The sequence below is a fragment of the Phaethon lepturus genome, unplaced genomic scaffold (assembly GCF_000687285.1).
Source record: "Phaethon lepturus isolate BGI_N335 unplaced genomic scaffold, ASM68728v1 scaffold11697, whole genome shotgun sequence".
Taxonomy (NCBI): domain Eukaryota; kingdom Metazoa; phylum Chordata; class Aves; order Phaethontiformes; family Phaethontidae; genus Phaethon; species Phaethon lepturus.
Genome location: NW_010551279.1, coordinates 46,632 through 64,365, shown reverse-complemented (window position 1 = coordinate 64,365; position 17,734 = coordinate 46,632). Strand labels below are relative to the sequence as shown.

Here is a 17,734-nt window from a genome sequence, read left to right as displayed (position 1 = left end):
ACTCTTTCCATGTTAGCATTTATATTGTGGTAGATAACTCACCAGATGAAAATGTCTGCTTGAGCCGAATTAGCAGAAGAAATGAGACATCCCCAAAATTTACAGCACAAATATTCCTAAAGAAGTCAGCAATATAAACACTGAGTTTATTTGCCAGCTCTCTGAATTTCACACTGCCAACCTACTTTATTTAATTGTTTAATATCCTTAATCAAATATGAGTTTGTTCATAAGCATTTGCTCACTAAGGGCTGCCACACATACATGGACACCTTGTGTTATCTCTAGAGCTCTCCCTTCTCAAGTGAACCTCTAAAGCACTACTGGAGGAGTGCTCTCCCCTACACTGGTGGAGAATACACCAAACAAGTCTATCTTCATTTATTCACATCATATCACCAAATCCTATTTTTTCACTCCTTCATTTTTTTTGTTGTTGCTGAAGTTTACGGGGTAGATAACGTTATAAATGTGGCAGTTAGTTAGAATGCTGATTGAATAGAGGTGCCCTTTCCTTTCTCAGAGCTTGTTTTTTTTTCACTCAGAACCCCAACATATATCCATTTATTAGCTTCATGTTCTTTGCTTTCTGTATCCCTTGTCCCTTTCCTGCGTTCTCCAGGGAAGAGCACATCCCAGCATGGCCTCAGTTGCTGTACAGAAGCTGCAGAACAAGCAAAGTTGCAGGCAGCTTCCTTACTGATGCAGAAGCAAGTCAGTGTACGTCAGCTGCTTTATTGTGCCTGTATGCCGGCCCTTGCCCAAAGACACATGTGAGGGACCTTCCCCACAGTCATGTGTGCCGTGGGTCTACATGCTGGCAGCTGCTGGGGAGCAGCTGCCCAAAAGCAGCGTGTTTCTGTGGCAGGGAGGGAGCGTCTTCCAGCAGGCATCCACAGCAGGCGCGTCAGCGTCACTGTAAGCTTCGGTAATAACGTGCGTATAGTCCAGAGAAAACCTAGACAGCAAGTAAGCCGCAGGAAAGTCATGGAGGAACACGATCCGTGTACAAACTGACAAATCAATCAATCACCACCACATTTTTAAAAAATACGGGATTCAGTTCTATAATGAACCCATTTAGGTTAACCTCTATATTAATCCGGAGCTCAGTATTGCAGAATCAGGGCTGCTTTCAGAAGAGGAGGTGAACTCGCCATGTGAGGTACTCCCGTGAAAACTGCTATATCCTTGGCCTAACTGAGAGCTCAGTCAGGCGAAAAGATGCATCCCCCAGGGAAGCAGAGCCTTAAAACCCCAGCAGATCCCCAGAAGAAACCAACTGACAAACCTTGTGGGAGTGAGACTGTAAAACACACCCACTGGGAGACTGCAGTAAGAAGCTGAGATGAGCGGCACCATGGGGCGCTTGCCAGCCTGCACCACCTCTTCCAGGCAGAGCTGCCTCACGTGGGGACTCGGGAATTAGCTTTTGCTGGTGCAGTTAGGAAAGACTCTACCAGTTCTTCAGTTTGGGCGACTTATACGCATGTAAGTGCCACAAACATCTTTCTGTATGTCTGTGTTTCTGTGCTTCTGCAGAGGTTCACATAATCTCCACAGCAATTGCAGAGTTGACAGTCTTGACAGAACAGGTCTCTCTTTCTTCTTTAAAACTGACACTCAGCCAGAGTGTGATCTTTTTAAGTCTCTAGTGGAAATGGAGATACATTGCTTGCTTCTACCATGACCCCCTCTCCTAAAAGACCACCCCATAATTAGAATTACTATGAAAAATAACCTTGACTTTTCAATTAATACTTTTTCAGAAACAACAAAATAATGAGGAGGATGGGAGAACTCTGCTGTTTTCCTAAATGGCATTACAACAGCAGGATTGCAAACAAGTCATTCAATTGCTCTGCACGGCCCACAGCAAATTCTCGTAAATGCTTCTGGGAGTTAGCTGTATTGAATAGTAAAAAATAGCATAGTTGCTTTCTAGTTTTGCATAGGACAGTTGCCATTTGGTGAACCGCTATTTAAAACTCTGCTCTAAAGTAAAAGGTTAAATGATTCTCTTGGAGACATACACAGATTTTTACAAAGAACATAAACAGACTTTGGAAAGCATCTCCATGACTAAAACCTTTTGTACACTAAGTCATTTGAGGGGTTTACACACAAACACTTAATATGGAAGAAAGCCCAGAAATTCCTCAGAATTGAAGGTGAGTGACACCAAGAAAACAAAAGGAGCCTTGAAATCCCGCCTAACTGACTAACTACATTTTTTTTTCCACACAGGCCATTGCAAACTCCCATTGCCAGAGCCTTTCTTTTTTTCTGTCAAGGAGCCATATGACTCTTGTGGAATAAAGAGGGCTTTCAAGATTATGAATTTGGACACAATTGTCATATAGTGCCAAAAGGTTAAAGCAAACTCTCTGGGGAAGGCCTGGTACCTCTTCAGAGCAACTTTCAGGATTCATTAATGAGGGAGAGAGGCTGGGAAGAATTTTAACCTTGGTCTCTCAGATCCTAGAGAATGCCATAAATTCACATGTGCATCACTCATGCTGGACCTGGCTAAGGTTCTGGGGCATAGACAAGACATGAGGATATGTCAGAGAGTAAAGGGAGGGCTAGAAAGCATCCAAGGAAACATTACTTTTGCTGTTTTAAAAGGTACCACATAAAGCCATTTAGAAGCCAGGTGCGTAAGAAAGAGTCTGATCTGCATTTTCTGATGTCCACTTATCAGGAAACTCCTCTGTATACCATATAGAAAATAGCATTTTATTCCTCTGTTAGAATGTATAGCATGTATATAGTCAATGGGATATGCCATCTAGAAGACTTGTTTGAGCTTTCTTTATCCAATGATGGTTTCGCAAGGTTGGACAACAAAATAAGGATATTACAAAGCCACATCTCGCTGCATAAATCCACTGTCAACAGATGCTAAAGACTATCTTACTAGAAATTGAATCTTTTGTTATTAAAAGCCACCAAACAATACAAAGATCTTCAGAAATGGGTGGGTCATATAAAAATAGTTGTTCAGTACAGTGCAGATTCTTTTTAGGGGGTAATGCTTGTTTTACATACAAGTAGAATTTTGTTAAGACAATCATGCTTTATCAGGCCACTAGGCCTTTGAAGGGCTGAGAAATGTTTATTTTAGCACCTGTTATTTTAAGACAAAAGAGGCTTCCCACTACATTACACAGAGTAAATTCTCTTCAAGTTTCTAGCCAAGTTCTACCAAGAGCAGGTTTTTCTTTTTCCTTTCTAGCTAGGAAAAAATCATTATACAATCTTTTTCACTGATTTCACAAATCAATGAGTATGGCAGAAATCAGCTTACAGCAGCTTCCCCTGTTTCTATGGTATTTGTCCTCCATCTGCTACAAAGGAATGTCCTATGCATTATGTACTATATGAACCTATTATAATGGAATGTTCTTCTTCTACAGGCATAGCACCATATGTTGAGGCCTTTGATAGGCTGCTGAACGGAAGTGTCGCTGAGTTTCTCAGGTACAGCAAGATTCTTGAAGGTGACGTGAAGACACATGTGAGTATTTACTCAAATTTTCTCCCCATGACATAAGTGTACGAGTCTTGGAATCTGTGTGCTCAGCCTTGATTGCTGAGTAGAGGAGAATCTTCATAGCAGTACTCTGAATTATTAGTTCTTGTAGTAATGACCTGGCATAACACACTGAGGACAGTTGGTTGGTTCAGGAAGGGCAAAAGGCTGTATGGATTCATAAGAAGACACTACTCTTCTACATTACCAAACGTTGAAGAGCATAGTATGCAAAATATATAAATATTCTCAGTCACAAGCAATTTGAATTGTCCTGTTGGCTGCTAAGCGCTTTGCACAACAGGAACACAATTAAGACTAAGAGTCAATAGACCAAGAGTAGCAAACAATAGGTGGGTCTGAGCAGTGGGAACTTCTTGTGGTTGTCTTCTAAGCATGTGTATTATCATTCCAATTAATGTAGAGATTTTGTTCTTTTGACTGTGTGTTTTTATTTACTCACAGCTCTCTCATTTGGAACAACATAGCAAACAAAATGAGTATGTCAGGCATTTAAATGACCCTTTTTTACCACATATGTCATAGCAAGAAAGTACTATGCTAGTATTTTCCTTATGAAATTACTTTGTAACCTTATAATATCTTGTGATCAGAGCTTGTTTGTTTCATTTTATTTTTTAAGCCTGTCTTCTGTAAAACTGGTGGTGATAGAATGACAAAGGATGGACTCACCAACAGCTGACCAATAGAGATTTTGAAAAAAAACCCCAAAAAACCCACAAAAGAACCAGGGTCAGTTTGAGCTGGATCTGGAGTGGGAAGCTTTTGACTTTTCCTAGTAGAACCATGCCACCAGGCCTTTCTCCATGTGTACATTTCCCGATTCATTGCAGCTGCTGCTCTACATAACAAACACTGTGGCCAGAGAAACATGCAGTCCTGCAAGCTACTGGGATTTATGCTGCAAGGCCAGCATAAATATTTTGCAAGACAGCCAAAGTAACCAGTCTATTAACAGAGCAAGAGCTTTGGGATTATTCTGTGAACTGTGTTTTCTCTGTGGTGTTACATGTTCTTGTTGGTAGGGTAGAGTTTCTGACCTAGTTTGGCCTAGAAAACTGGAGGGAGTAAGGAGATCAGGCAATTCTAGGGGATCTTTGTGTTCCTAAGGAAATTTTCCTTTTTATTTGGAAAAGCCCTTTCACCTTAACAGTTATACTATAAATTACTATATACATACTTTTTTCTTAAAAGAAATTAGGGAAAAAATAATAAGGAGGGGGAGGGAATTGTCTACCTAACTGAGCAGAGAATTGCTCCCTGGAAAAGATCTGTTCTAGGTTTGGTCCTTATATTCATTAGACACCATTATTTTGCAGCTGATTTCTCAACAGTCTAGATCTGAGAGATACAGAAATAGCCTTAGTATCAACACTAAGCAGGGAAAAAAAAGGCATTTAACATTCTAAATTACTAAAACCTTTTTAATATACATTATCTGTAAATGTTTAAATCAGTAAGTGTATTGATTTATACATTTGTCACTATTTGACACTCATCATTGAGTCCATATAAAATATTATTAATAATTTATCTGCCAAGTCTGTGGATAGTCTCTAGCATATTGTTGATAGTGTAATGCAAACTGTGATAGGGAGTATTTGTTAGGACTATGAGATTAGACATAAACAACTTTCCCTTACATAAAGAAACTGGTGATTCTGACTGCAGCCTATTACATATTCTGAAATCCTAGATTCTGAATTTACAACATGAAGCAGACTGTGGTTGCCTTATGCTCATGCTTATCACTGAAGCAACATCTGTGCTTTACCTTAACAAGTGGAACAAGGAGTATTTTTCTTCTGGGTGTCTTATAGACCATGTGTCCTCAGCATTATACTTGCAGCTGCTGTCTCTTTCACATAATGAGCTGAAGGGAAGATTGTATTTTATTTCAAAAAACACCTGTTGCCTAGAAAAACCTCACATACCTGACTGACCAGAATGGTAACATGAGAGAAAAGAGAGACTTCATATTATGCTAAAGAAATGAGGGATTTAACATCATGTGTTTCATACTGATTGCTGTAAGGATTGTGTGGTTTGTGTTTCTGGTGAAAAGAAGAATACAGCCATAACTAATATCTAACATATTCCTATGTTTTCGGCATACTGTACTCTAAATATTCTATTGAAAGAGAGCAAAATAAAAAAGAGAACTTATAGCTAGCTCCTGGATAGTGCTCTCATCCACAGCAGCATGGTGGATTTTATGAAGATTAGTTTATCAAAGAAGAGTTCTGCTTAGTCTCAATCTTGAGAGCAGCATATTTCTCGTTCAAATTACAGTACAATGCAGTGGTGAGTCTCTGAGGTCAACTGCATTAGCGAAACTAACCACTTTTTAAAAGACAGACCGAGAGAATGGCTAGGGTTTTTACTTAAGTCTATTTCAAACAAATTATTCTAAATGTCTAAGATGAGATCCTTTTCCTGTCCTCTCACTGGAATAAAAATCTGGTGATTATATGGATAATCTATGAAATACGAAGTCCCCTACAGGCACAGATTTTATGAAACCACTTTTGGCTGTCCATGTCATAACTATAGAGCATGTGAAGTCAGTAAAAGAGTGAGTATGGCCAGGACTGCTACCAACCAGCTGTCTTTGGCCTGACATACCAGTGTCTTGGAGGCTGTCACGAACTGTTACAGGTTGTTACAGCCCTGAAGCTGACTCACCATATGTGCCAACACTGAACCATTCTTCTGTCAGAATAAAGGAAATTCAAAAGCAGTATAAAATAGACTGTGGGTCTATGTGTAGGCTTCTCTTACGTTAAGAGAAGTTCTTAGTTCTTAAGTTCTCTTACGCCCAGCAGATAGCATAGCACTGGCTGATTGCTGGATCACAGAGACCCGAGTCCCATTGCTGTTTGGCCAGATGCATCCACCACTACAGAAAATGTGCTGAGAATGACAAAGAGCTGCCTGTGGAAGACATGGGCTGCCTGTGGAAGACACGGTCTGCCTTCATATTGTGTCCCAGTGAGGAAGCTGGTCAAGCAGGTTTGATGGGCTCTTCACCCTGTCATAACAAGGCAATCAAGATTTTAGAAGGCCAAGAAGCATGTTTTTGTAATGTGTTTATTGAGCTTCTTCACATTGTTTTTGTTTGTGTGATATGTCAAGTGGTGGAATACTTTGGCTTGAGTTTGAATAATGTACCAGATGAGACATAATGATAAGAAGAGAATGTACTAGTTCTACAAGAGAAGGACAGATAACATAAAATTTCCATATTTTAGTGTTTTATGTGGCACAGAGCAGAGCAGAATTACAGCCTTCCTGTCAAGCACATAAACTAATACTTGCGTTTTTTTAATTGTTTATTTATAAAAATCTTTTAACCTCCCAACCCCACCAGTTGAAAGAACAGATTGAGTGATTCAGTTATGTTCCCTCTTCTCTCACCCAAGCTATTTAGCTTGGAAAAGAAAACTGTAGAAATATGGATGCATTTTCCCTCCTCTCTTCCATCAACTCCCAGCTGCTGAAATGCAGAGCTCAGAAAGACAACCAACTACATTGTGGGTTTCCAGCATTCAGAAATAAATAGGCTGTTGGTTAGCTTGCTTATTGGGAGAGAGTCTAGATACAGCTCATTATATGTATGACTACTCAAACAAGATAGCATGAAGCAGCAATTCACAGCACATTCTCTGATCTACGGGGGTTCTCTGTGTGCATGCACTGATTTGTTATCATCATGAGCAGGAGAAGCAATGTTCACCCCACATTGTTCGTATGCACGTACCCACAGAGTTTCTTTTCCTTATCTATTACATGAAAGCAATGGCATTCTCCTCTCCTCCTTCCAGGCATAGTCCATGCAAATATAGACAGACAACTGAAAACAGGAGTTACCTTTTTTGAGGCGTATATGCACTTTCCAAAGTGCAACTCTGTTTTGACCTATCAGTGAAGTTAAAAAATCCTAGCTTCCTCATTTTTTCCAAAGAGTATTTATTACACATGAAATAATAGTTGTAGCTTGCCTTGTGAGAGGTGCTGAAGAATTAGTCAATGACTTTCATAGGCCTGAACTTTGAACAGGAAGTGCTGCTGTCTGTGATACACCAAAAAACACTTTCGCACTTTATCTTACCTAATCTAAACACAGACTATCAAACCCATTATTTGACTGATTCCTCATTAACAAGGCAATTTGCTTACAGGGCAACAGAATGCACAAGTGTACTCTGCCGTTCATCTTTTGTGCCCCGAGGCTGTACGGGTTTAGGCATTGTGTTGAAAGTTGAATTAGTGCTCAGAGAGGAGGATGATGTCAACATGCCTGAAGAGAAGCTTGCTGTCAGGCTGCCTTTGCATTTCTGTGATAGATATTTTCTGCCACGTGAAATAAACACCAAACCAAGTAGCTACCACAGGACTGGGAAAACCAGAATACACAAAAAAGAATAAAAAGACAAAATTTTTACAGCATACAAAATGCACATAGCTGAAAGAAAGAGACTAAGTGTAGAAAACAGTACTGCTAGCCACCAAAAGTGAAAAAAACCCCAAATAGTCATCACCAAAAAAACCAACCTTGGAAATCTACCAATATTAAAGTTGATTTTGTAATGCTAATTCAGCTATATTTCTCACCCTGTATGTGTACTACAAGATACTTCATAACATAAGCAATAAAGCATGTTCACCTTAGTATGAGAATAAGGATGGAAACGCAATATACACAATGTAGCCAAGTGGCTAATCCAGGAAAAGTGTAATTTTTAGGAGCTTTTACAACTTTTGATGGGATCTGGCTTTCCAAACAAGCAGGATTTATTGGGTCAGGTGCAGTGGTGTGCAGACATCATTGCACCTGTCTGACTGTAAGACACCTGGTTGGGAATAAAGATGGCTCCTGAGCATGAAGAACCTGTCCATTGCGGGTCTAGACCAACACCCCCTAAAGAGTGGGAGTTTTTAATTAATTTTAATGGGAGCTGGATCAGGCTGTTAGTTTCTTGACACTGACATTGCAGTAAATACCACTTACTTTTCTTCTTACTTAAAAAGGCAAGGAAGAGACAAGAGTCAAACAGACTCTATTGACAAATACATGCCATGGCAGCCAATACTGGGCATTTAATTGTGTATTGCTGGCATGAGAAGCATGTGCCTGTAAATTTAGGGGGGTGATGGTGGGAATATATAATGAGAACGTTCCATATGGCATTCCCTCTGTCAGAAATACAAGAAATCAGGAACACAAACAGTCAAGGCTGTCAACAGCTTTCGTGGGGCTTCTTTGCGTATGGAGTGGTTCCCGACAAAACACATAAGTAGCTATGTTGATATCAAAGTAGTGCAGTTGATCAGGGACCGTTTTTTGGGTAAGGGTCTAAAGCTGTTGGCCCCTAAAAGCAGGGATTAGATCTGTATGTGGTTACCCAGTACAATGGGATTTTCTGATTTCCGAAGGATGCCAGGAAAAAGATATCAGAATGATTTGAGTGGGAAACCATATATGCAATGGGAAACCAAAGAAAACTCCATCATGTTTGCCCAAGAAAATGTTAAAATATAACTTGCTCATATGAAAAAAATTCTGATAGTAAAGGGCTCTTTAATCAACCAGATGAATTCAGAATAATATCCAGTGTTCAGACTAGATTTAAGGTCCATGTTTTACCGATTAATCTAATTAATGATTGGTGTAATTAATCAAGGCATACATTATAGTTTCAGCCATTTGAAGTCTAAATCAGAACTGATCATAGGCTCCGGCTCATGATAATTTTGCTATCTCTAAAAATTTTTCATAGAAGCCCTTCAGGAGCAAATTTGAGTCTACTGACAGGAAACCTGTTTTTCTTGGTGTTTTTCCAGAAGTAGCGTATAGACCTAGAGGCATAAGTGCCCCACAGGTTGAAAACCACTGTGTCAGCTTAAGGAAAAATCATAAGGTGATAAAATTACATGGCTCAATTATCTAACTAAATGACGGGTAGCATTAACGTGTGGACCAGCTGCACTCACAGCCACAAATAGGGTGTGAGAGTGTCTCGGTGAGCCTTTTGCAAAGTCATGGCGTAGGACACTTGCCAGTGTAAAGTAAGGAGAAACTTACTAGGGAGGATTTGGAGACATGGAGTTGGCACAAATCCAAGGTCCATGAGGAAGCCTTGATAAGGTAATTAGACTTTTACTTTTCTCTCTGGTTCAAAGCAGTCCAGGATTGGAAGGGCATAGGTGGCAGTCATCTCAGGCACTCAACCTCAGAACAGTGAGGTCTGTGGTTCTCACAGCATTAATTTCCAGTGAACCACTGGCAAATTAAACTATCTTGATCCATCAGGAAGACCAAGACGGAGGAGCAGAGAGAAAGTATCCCTGCTTTCATCATCAGCATGAACCTCTTATGACTGAAAACTCTCTTTACTGGCATCAGTGCCCATGGTTCTTATTTCTGTTGCAAAGAATTACGATTTTTCAAGTTGAAGTAGTAACATTATTTAAGCCCATTTATTTCAAGCTGAGAAATATGCATCCATGAATGTTGGGGTTTTTTTTACATTTTTTTCTGGTTTTGGGACACTTATCTCCCATGCTTGATTGATGTCATTTGTTGCTAGAAGCTATGAGCAAGTCTTTTATTAATATTCAGTCTCATTCTTTCTGAAAAGCACATGCACACTCTTTTCACTCATCCTGCCTCCCCATCCCTGACCTGCTTTTATTTTGCTAGCTGGTGGTTGCAACTGTTTTGAGTGTATAGAAATGCTGGGCTTGGAAACCGAGAAGGCTGTTCATTGTAGTCAGCAAAAAACCAAACAATGAGCTCAGAATCTGGCTCTTCAGTCAGTTTCTAGTAAAAAGGAGTTCAGTGAATAATGAGAATTAAGCCACAAGGGAAACCAGTGCACGGTTTGAATGTTGTTTTAAATAAGCTGGGAGTACTGTCAGGAGTGATGAGGGTAGAATGTGGCTGCAAATGTGTGTTGCCTCTTTTTATCCAGTATGAATTGCATTATTAATATGGCCAGATTTCTGAATATTGGAGAGTCCATTAGGATAGATTAAACCATGTCACTGTCACTGCTAACTTCTGTCTGTTTACATCCATACATTGAACTATATATTTTCATAAATAATCTGAACTGCAAAGCAGTTTAATTTTTGCTATTTTGTTTCATAGGTTTAATTTTATATTTTATTCTAAATCCCAGAGCTGTAAGAAAAAGATTGGTTTAGAATCTTGAAGTAGATCTTTGAGGCCGAAATATTTCTTTCTTGTTGCTTTAATACATATTCTGTTTAAAAAAACACCTTAGGTCAGGTCTGCTTTTCAATCACATCACTGTGCATGTAGATGACTACCTTGCCTTTCAGAGAGGCTGAGGCCCCCACTCCAAGTAAATGTAGGCTTTTGGTATTTAGCACCTCTGAAAAGAAAAGCATGGTTCAGGTGGGAAGAAACCTTAAATATCATTATAGATGTGTCAGCTTTAAGCTTTGAACTCCCTTCCATGTTAGCACATTTTGGTCAGGGTCTGGGATTCTTTCAAGGTGATAAAAATGGAAGTGAAGTTACAAGGAGACAGATTCTGGCACTTTTAGCCTTTGAGCTGCTTTCAGGGAGCTCAGTGGGACTACTTGCAGGATGAGGTGGGCAATGTCACTGGTTGTCCTGAAGTGTGTGAGAGAAAGAACATACACAAAGCCATTTCAATATAATAACCTATTATATCCAAAAGTTCTCTCAAAGACAGCGCAGTTTCTTAGAAATGGATGGTTCTCCAGTCTTTATATCAGGGAATTTGGTATTTGTCAGACACAGAAAGTCAAGAAATCAGCTCCACAGTAGGGTGGCAGGTGAACATTGTCAAAAGGATATTTATGAAGTGATACCCCAACAAGTACTGTAACTTTTTTAATTTATAGAGATACGCATCTGAAGTTCCTAGAACTTGTATTTATTAAAACAGGGACACATGAATAACATCCTAAACCTGTGAAATCATAAAGCCTTTTCTGAAATTTCTTCAGCATGGATTTGGACCTTCACTGAGAAGGGTTTCTGAGAGAATAGTTGGGGATAGAGAGTGGGACTGCTTAGCAGCAGACCCACTCTCTATCAAAACAGCAAATCAGGGCAAAACAGCACATCAGAGAAATAACTGGAGTGCCTACAGCCAGAGCAGGCAAAAGCATGTTTGTACAGATGACAATGCGACCTGCGGGTCCCTGAGATCTCTGCGGTTGTCTCATGTGCTGGTTTACAGCATCTGTTCCATGTAGGAAATGTAGGTTTGCCTTTCCTCAGGGAAATGAGGTAGCTCCACAAATAATTCCTTGACACAGGCAACTACGCCCTCCAAAGAATTCTGAACTCAGATGTCCATGGGAAAAAAAAGGAACCTGAATTTAAACAATGGTTGAACTTGATAATAGCCAAAGTTTAGACTTCATCTATTCAGTACATTGTATGTGGTTCCTATTTAAGGAACTAATGCACGCTTTCAGAGATACACAACGTAGCTCCAAGTAATAGTAGAAACCAGAAGCTTTGGAAGTCTGTGAAACTTTAATGTACTACAGTTTCTGTTCCTAATGAAATTCTGAAGTGGGCTGGTTTTCCTTTCCCATCTCTTTTTGAGAAACCTGCTTGCTTTTGCAGGCTAGTCAGGACGAAGAGCTATAAGAGCTCTCTCAGGAAGATTGTGGCTAGCTTCTGTAAATGCCTGTGCAGGTTGGGGTGCTTTCTATCTTCTCTCCATAATACTGATTCCAAAAAACCGGCAACTTTGTCACAGGATAACATTTGATATGCAATACAAAGGATATCCCTGTCATGTCATTAGTTAAATTAATCCCCCCTGGAAAACTGCGTACTTTTCTGAGCTGTCATTCTTTTACAGTGTTAGCCTTTCACCTCAGGAGTCCTGAGGACAAACTGGAGGCAAGTCAAAACCAACTGATTACTATTTGCTGTTACTCATGCTCTAAAGCTCATAAAATATACTGTGGCAGTCTTAGGTTATTGGAAGCTCCAACCAACAATGGTGGCCTAGTATACATTTTAGTGATGTATCCTCTGCACTGTAGAGAAGCGATTTATTCTCATTATGGTTTTTTTGTTCTTAAAATGTTTGGCTGCTTTTATCAGCTGTTTGTTTCTATGATTATCGCTAATTACATATCATAAAGGCAGAACATGACAGCACAAATTCTGTGCAGCTGATAATCGATTTTGGGGATGTCCAGTCTATAGATAAGCACCAGGGTCTGGAATATCAGGTGTCGCAATGTGCCAATAACATCTTCTACTATAGTGGAATCCTTTAAATGTAGATCCATGACTGTATGCTGTGCAATGAGGTGGCTTTGACATCTCCAGCAGGTGACTAACTCCTTGCAGAAGACAGCAGTCTGCAATGTAAATGGCAAACTTGAATTCTTGAACATCTTCAAAACTGTTCAGAAAAGAAAGGTATTGAAAACAAAAAAAATCCCTTAGTCTGTAAATAGACCACATCTTCATTAATGTGTGGATTATTTATTTTTGCACACAGTTCTCAGTATTTTTCTATGCTGAATCTTCTGGAATACCTAACTACCAATACACTACATCTGTTCTTGGAACTTCCATGTAAAAGTTGAAATTAACAGACGTCAAGAGAGTTGCAGATTTTTGGCTGTTGTAAAAGAGATTCCTGAAGAAGTTATGAATCTGGAGAGCAGCCTGAGCTTTAGGAGAGCATCAGCTAGTCAAGAGCTTTGGTCTGGACTTGCTCTTCTTCTCTGGTGGGTGGAGGTTTTTAGAGATATTTTCGGAGAATATGATCTCCTATTGCTTCACTTGGGAGTAATCAGTAGTCGCAATGGCCCTGCAGCCAAATATTTTTATCTGTTTGAAACAGTGACAGACAAACAAAATAACTGACTGCTTCTGCTACCAAGATTAATAATTAATTATTTAACAAAGCTGACATTTAAATAGTATTCATTAGGTTTTAAAGTTAACAATCCCTTGAGATCAATCAAAACAGTTCGTGTTACTCAAAACTGGGAGAGCTTAGATGAGATTCTGGAACACTGGGGCAAATTTTATTGGTGCAAAAGATGCAGAACCTGTATATTCTTTATCCAAGGCAATAATTTTGTAATTAATGTAAAGCAACTGTCATGGCTTTAAATACCCCTTTGGTCCCATTACATCTGTACAGTTCAGTATCATAAAAATAAAATGGCAGAGAGATGCGCAACACTTTACCCCAAATAATGTTATCCATCTGTCTTATGTCATTAGCACTGAAAGATCTTTAAGATCAATATGGTTTGAGCTCCACTAGAGGTAAGAGCTATAAGAGCTCTGAGTGGTTTAAGTCACAGTCAAGCTTATTTAAAGGTAAAGTTAATGAACGTAGATACAGATGCTACTCTGAAACAAGAAGTGAGTAATATTGACTAGCATTGTGCACATGACACAGTGTTTAATACACTGGCAGATATAAACAGCTAGAGAAACCAGCACTGATATAACCTTAGATTGGTGCTGGACAGGCAGTAGCAATGCTGAGAAATTTTAGCAAAAATTTCCTAATATAGACATAGCCATGGAGGCTAAAAAACACTAAAACCCCCCCACTAATAGAGGACAGCTGATTGGTAGTAGTCAAATGTATCTATCTGAAAATAGAAAAGAACATATCTGGGGTGGTGTCTGGCTGTATCAAAATCAATGGCAAATCTCCCATTGACTTCAATTTTTACTAGAATTTCAACCCTGTTTTCTGCATGGACCAGTAGCAGAAAGGTGACGGGTTTTTTTTCTTTCTTTCCTTTTCCTTTTCCAGTATAAAGTGCTCTGTTTGAAGAACTGCCACTGACTCTTCAGCATTTGGCCCAGTTTTAAAAAAATCTCTATCAGCCAATTAGCTGTACAAAATAAATCCTGTCTCTTCAGTTGTCCTGGATAGTTCCTATGGCAGCCCTATACTTAATGTAGATTTCATTCTTTTTCCATTTCTTGCTTCCCCCTTCAAGCCACCAGCCACTTCACCACTTCACTTTGAAGAGGCTCTTGAAAACAGAATGTAAAAGACAAGCTGTTTCTCCTTCTCTGGCAGAACTGGCCCTTTTAGAGAAAGACTGGGGTCTTTGCTTATAACAATGAAGCTCCATCTGTAGTTGTCATTTGCTGTCAGTCATGGTCTTTTGCTAAACCCAAAGGACCCAAAATTATTTCTGTAGAAACTATGATTAGAACTCTGGACCACTAAATCCCAATTCTTTTCCCTCACATCCTCTTTACTATTTTGTTTCAGAATAAAGTCATTAAGTATATTTTAGACATAGAAAACGTACAGAGATCTGTATTTTGATTTGCAAATTATCACTGTTAAAGTTTGCATGTATATATATGCAGATGTGTATTATTCTCTGACAACAGAAGTCCAGTGGATTCTGATATTTATATTATGCTTTTCAGCGCTATGACTCTGAGGAAATATGTTATTAAATATAATAATATTTGACAAATTTAATATTATCAGGTCAATAGGGTAATTTTCTTGACTAAATTTCATTAGGAAATCCTAATCTTACTTTCATTTAGTTTTGTTTTTTTTCAAAGACTGAATTTACTTGTATCTTGAGATCTGAATGCATGTGCCTGTTTCTTCTTGTAGTTTGTCAAACTGTTGTCACATAAATAATATTTGTATTTATTACTGCTTGGATACCAGAGTGATGGCAGATTGAATATAACATTTAAAATGAGAAAGAGTTAGATACTAAAATCACATCTGCTCTGGAGAGCTGGACTTTGCTAAAGCAAACTGGTAGTTTAAGCTTCAGGTTCATTGCATCTATGTCTACTCAGTCTGAAACTGTGCAAGTTTAGGCGGAATCCATACTCACTCTACTTCAAACAGGTCAGAAGCATTGTCACCATTAGACATCCCTCACAGAGCCTCTGGCAGTTTTTCAAGCAGCGGCTTCTGGGAAATATCAGAAGTTGGCATTGTATTGTGACAGAGAAGGTTAAACCAACTGCTGTTAAAAAGATGATTTCTAAATATGTATGATTCCTCCATTAACTTCTGCGGTCTTAACTGTAAAGAGGCCCGTCTATGCTGTTACTGCGATGGTGACAGAGAGGTCGCTCACTGTCGTCAGCCCCAGGTTTCAACAGGCATGGAATTGGGCTGACATGGCATACATGTCAGACTTTGGCTCTTCCAGCCATACCGATCACCTAAGTCAGTCAGCTATCAAACACACCTGAGGTAGAGGATTAAGACACCTTATTCCCCACTTTACTGATGGAGAAACTGAGGTGGTGAATGGAACGCCACACGGTCCTGGCATTCAGGTCCACAGTCACAGCCCTCTCCTCCAGGTTCTAGAACAAACTGCTAAAAGCAAAGTAGGAAATGCTTTGAGGAACTTGTTTCCTTCAAAGTATTCACCTCAGCTGAGGAATCTGCCTGATGGTTGCTGTGTCCATGCATAATCCCAAGAATGCCAAGAGGATTACCCAAAGTTTTTAGACGTCAATTATCTGTTGCTCCAAAATATGCCCATTTCTATCTGCAGATAGATGTGTGCAAGTTTGTGTTCTAGTCTACTCCAGTAAATTTACCCATGATTTCCATGCATTTTTGACACTCAGGCTTCATTACCATCATTCATTATAACTGAGTTTCAGCTGATTTGCTCTGTGGCAGTCTTGTGACTGAGCTGCGCAAGTTGCTGAGATGTGCCCCCCGGCCCGTTTTCACCTATTAGTCTTCACTGGATATGGGGGTCTAAGGAAAGAGTCATCTCCCTGGAAAAAATAGTGCTGCCTGCTTAGGTACACAGCCTGCCTGCTACGTAGAAGGAGGTGGCAATGAAGTGTCACATTTCAAAGACTACAAGAAAGAACTGGAATGGTGATAGACTGAACTAATGCATTCTTAATGAGAAGATCTTCTATTACTTTGATGGGATGCATGGAAAGAAGTATCGCATGCTTGGAAATAGTAAAACCCAGAATGCCATTTTTAATGCTCTTGGAGAAAGAAGGAAGTAACTCTGGCAGAAGTCTTATAAAATTCTGCTTGTAGAATGCAAAACCTGTGTTAGCACGATCCTTTGATTAAGATTTAAATTCAAAGGTGAGAGATGTGAGTGCTCTGATCCCTGCACAACTAAAAGCTCTTGGGGCTGGATACATTTTGGGCATACAGGACAAGCCTTGCAATCAATATCTAGTCCACTGACCAATTAATGTTTCCAACATCGTATAATAAATTTAGGATAATAAGAAAATGCAAAAAGCCACACTTTTAATGCACCAGAGGTAATTCAAAGAGTGTTACCAATGGCTTGGGTGCCCTCAATAGCAGAAGATTTCTTAAAGACAGCTCCCAGACATTTTGAGAAAGTGGCCTTGGCCACACTCTGCCGCAGAGAAGGAAGAGCGATAAACATAAAAAAGTAATATATGTCTGGAGGAGAAGTACATGCTGATGCCACATCCAACAATAGTTTCAACTTGGTCAGATGAGCAAGAGACATGTATGAGGCATACTCGAGGAATGTCAGTCTTTAGGAACATCAGTGTACCTCATCCAACAGCCTGTCTCCAGCTCTGACCAAATTCCAGTGCTTCAGCAGAAAGAGGTGAAAAATGAGACAAGAAACCAGTTGTTACTTGGTACTCTGAGCAGAGAAAAAAGTTCTCCTCAGCCTCCATGAATGGCCAGTGGGAACCCAAAAGCATGCATTTAATGCAGTGTAAACAAAGTGCCCAACAGACATGTTTTTCAAACCTCATTGATGCTACCAGCTCAGTATATGTTCAAGAACTCACAAAACAATCTTAATTTTTTATTTCTAAGAGCACTTTGTTCATGTTTTATGATCTGTTTGATTTTCATGTAAAGGTTTATCTTAAAATAATGCTGGTTCTTTGTAGGAATTTGAAAAATCCCTCATAAACTTCACTTTTTGGATAGTTGGAAATCTTCTAAATTTGAGACTATGATTACTCGTGACTCAGTTTACAGACCTGTGATCATGTGCTGACACTACCATTTTCTTCTTTCTTTGTTATTTACATTCCATATGCAAAAGAATCATATTCCTCAGCCACTGTGTTGCTAAGCAAAACAAGTGAAACTTTAAAAAATTATCTTTGTATGACAGATACTTACTGCTCTAAGCATCCAA

At 39.4% G+C, this 17,734-nt stretch overlaps 1 protein-coding gene across 1 annotated transcript in view; it reads left to right on the top strand.

Annotated features, from left to right (window-relative positions):
* The window catches only part of CAP2 (CAP, adenylate cyclase-associated protein, 2 (yeast)), a 56,672-nt gene that overhangs the window by 412 nt on the left and 38,526 nt on the right, over positions 1-17,734 (top strand). Inside the window, exon 2 of the mRNA XM_010290857.1 lies at positions 3,420-3,520. Within this exon, the coding sequence (XP_010289159.1) occupies positions 3,420-3,520 (101 nt within the window). The remainder of the gene's footprint in view (positions 1-3,419; positions 3,521-17,734) is intronic.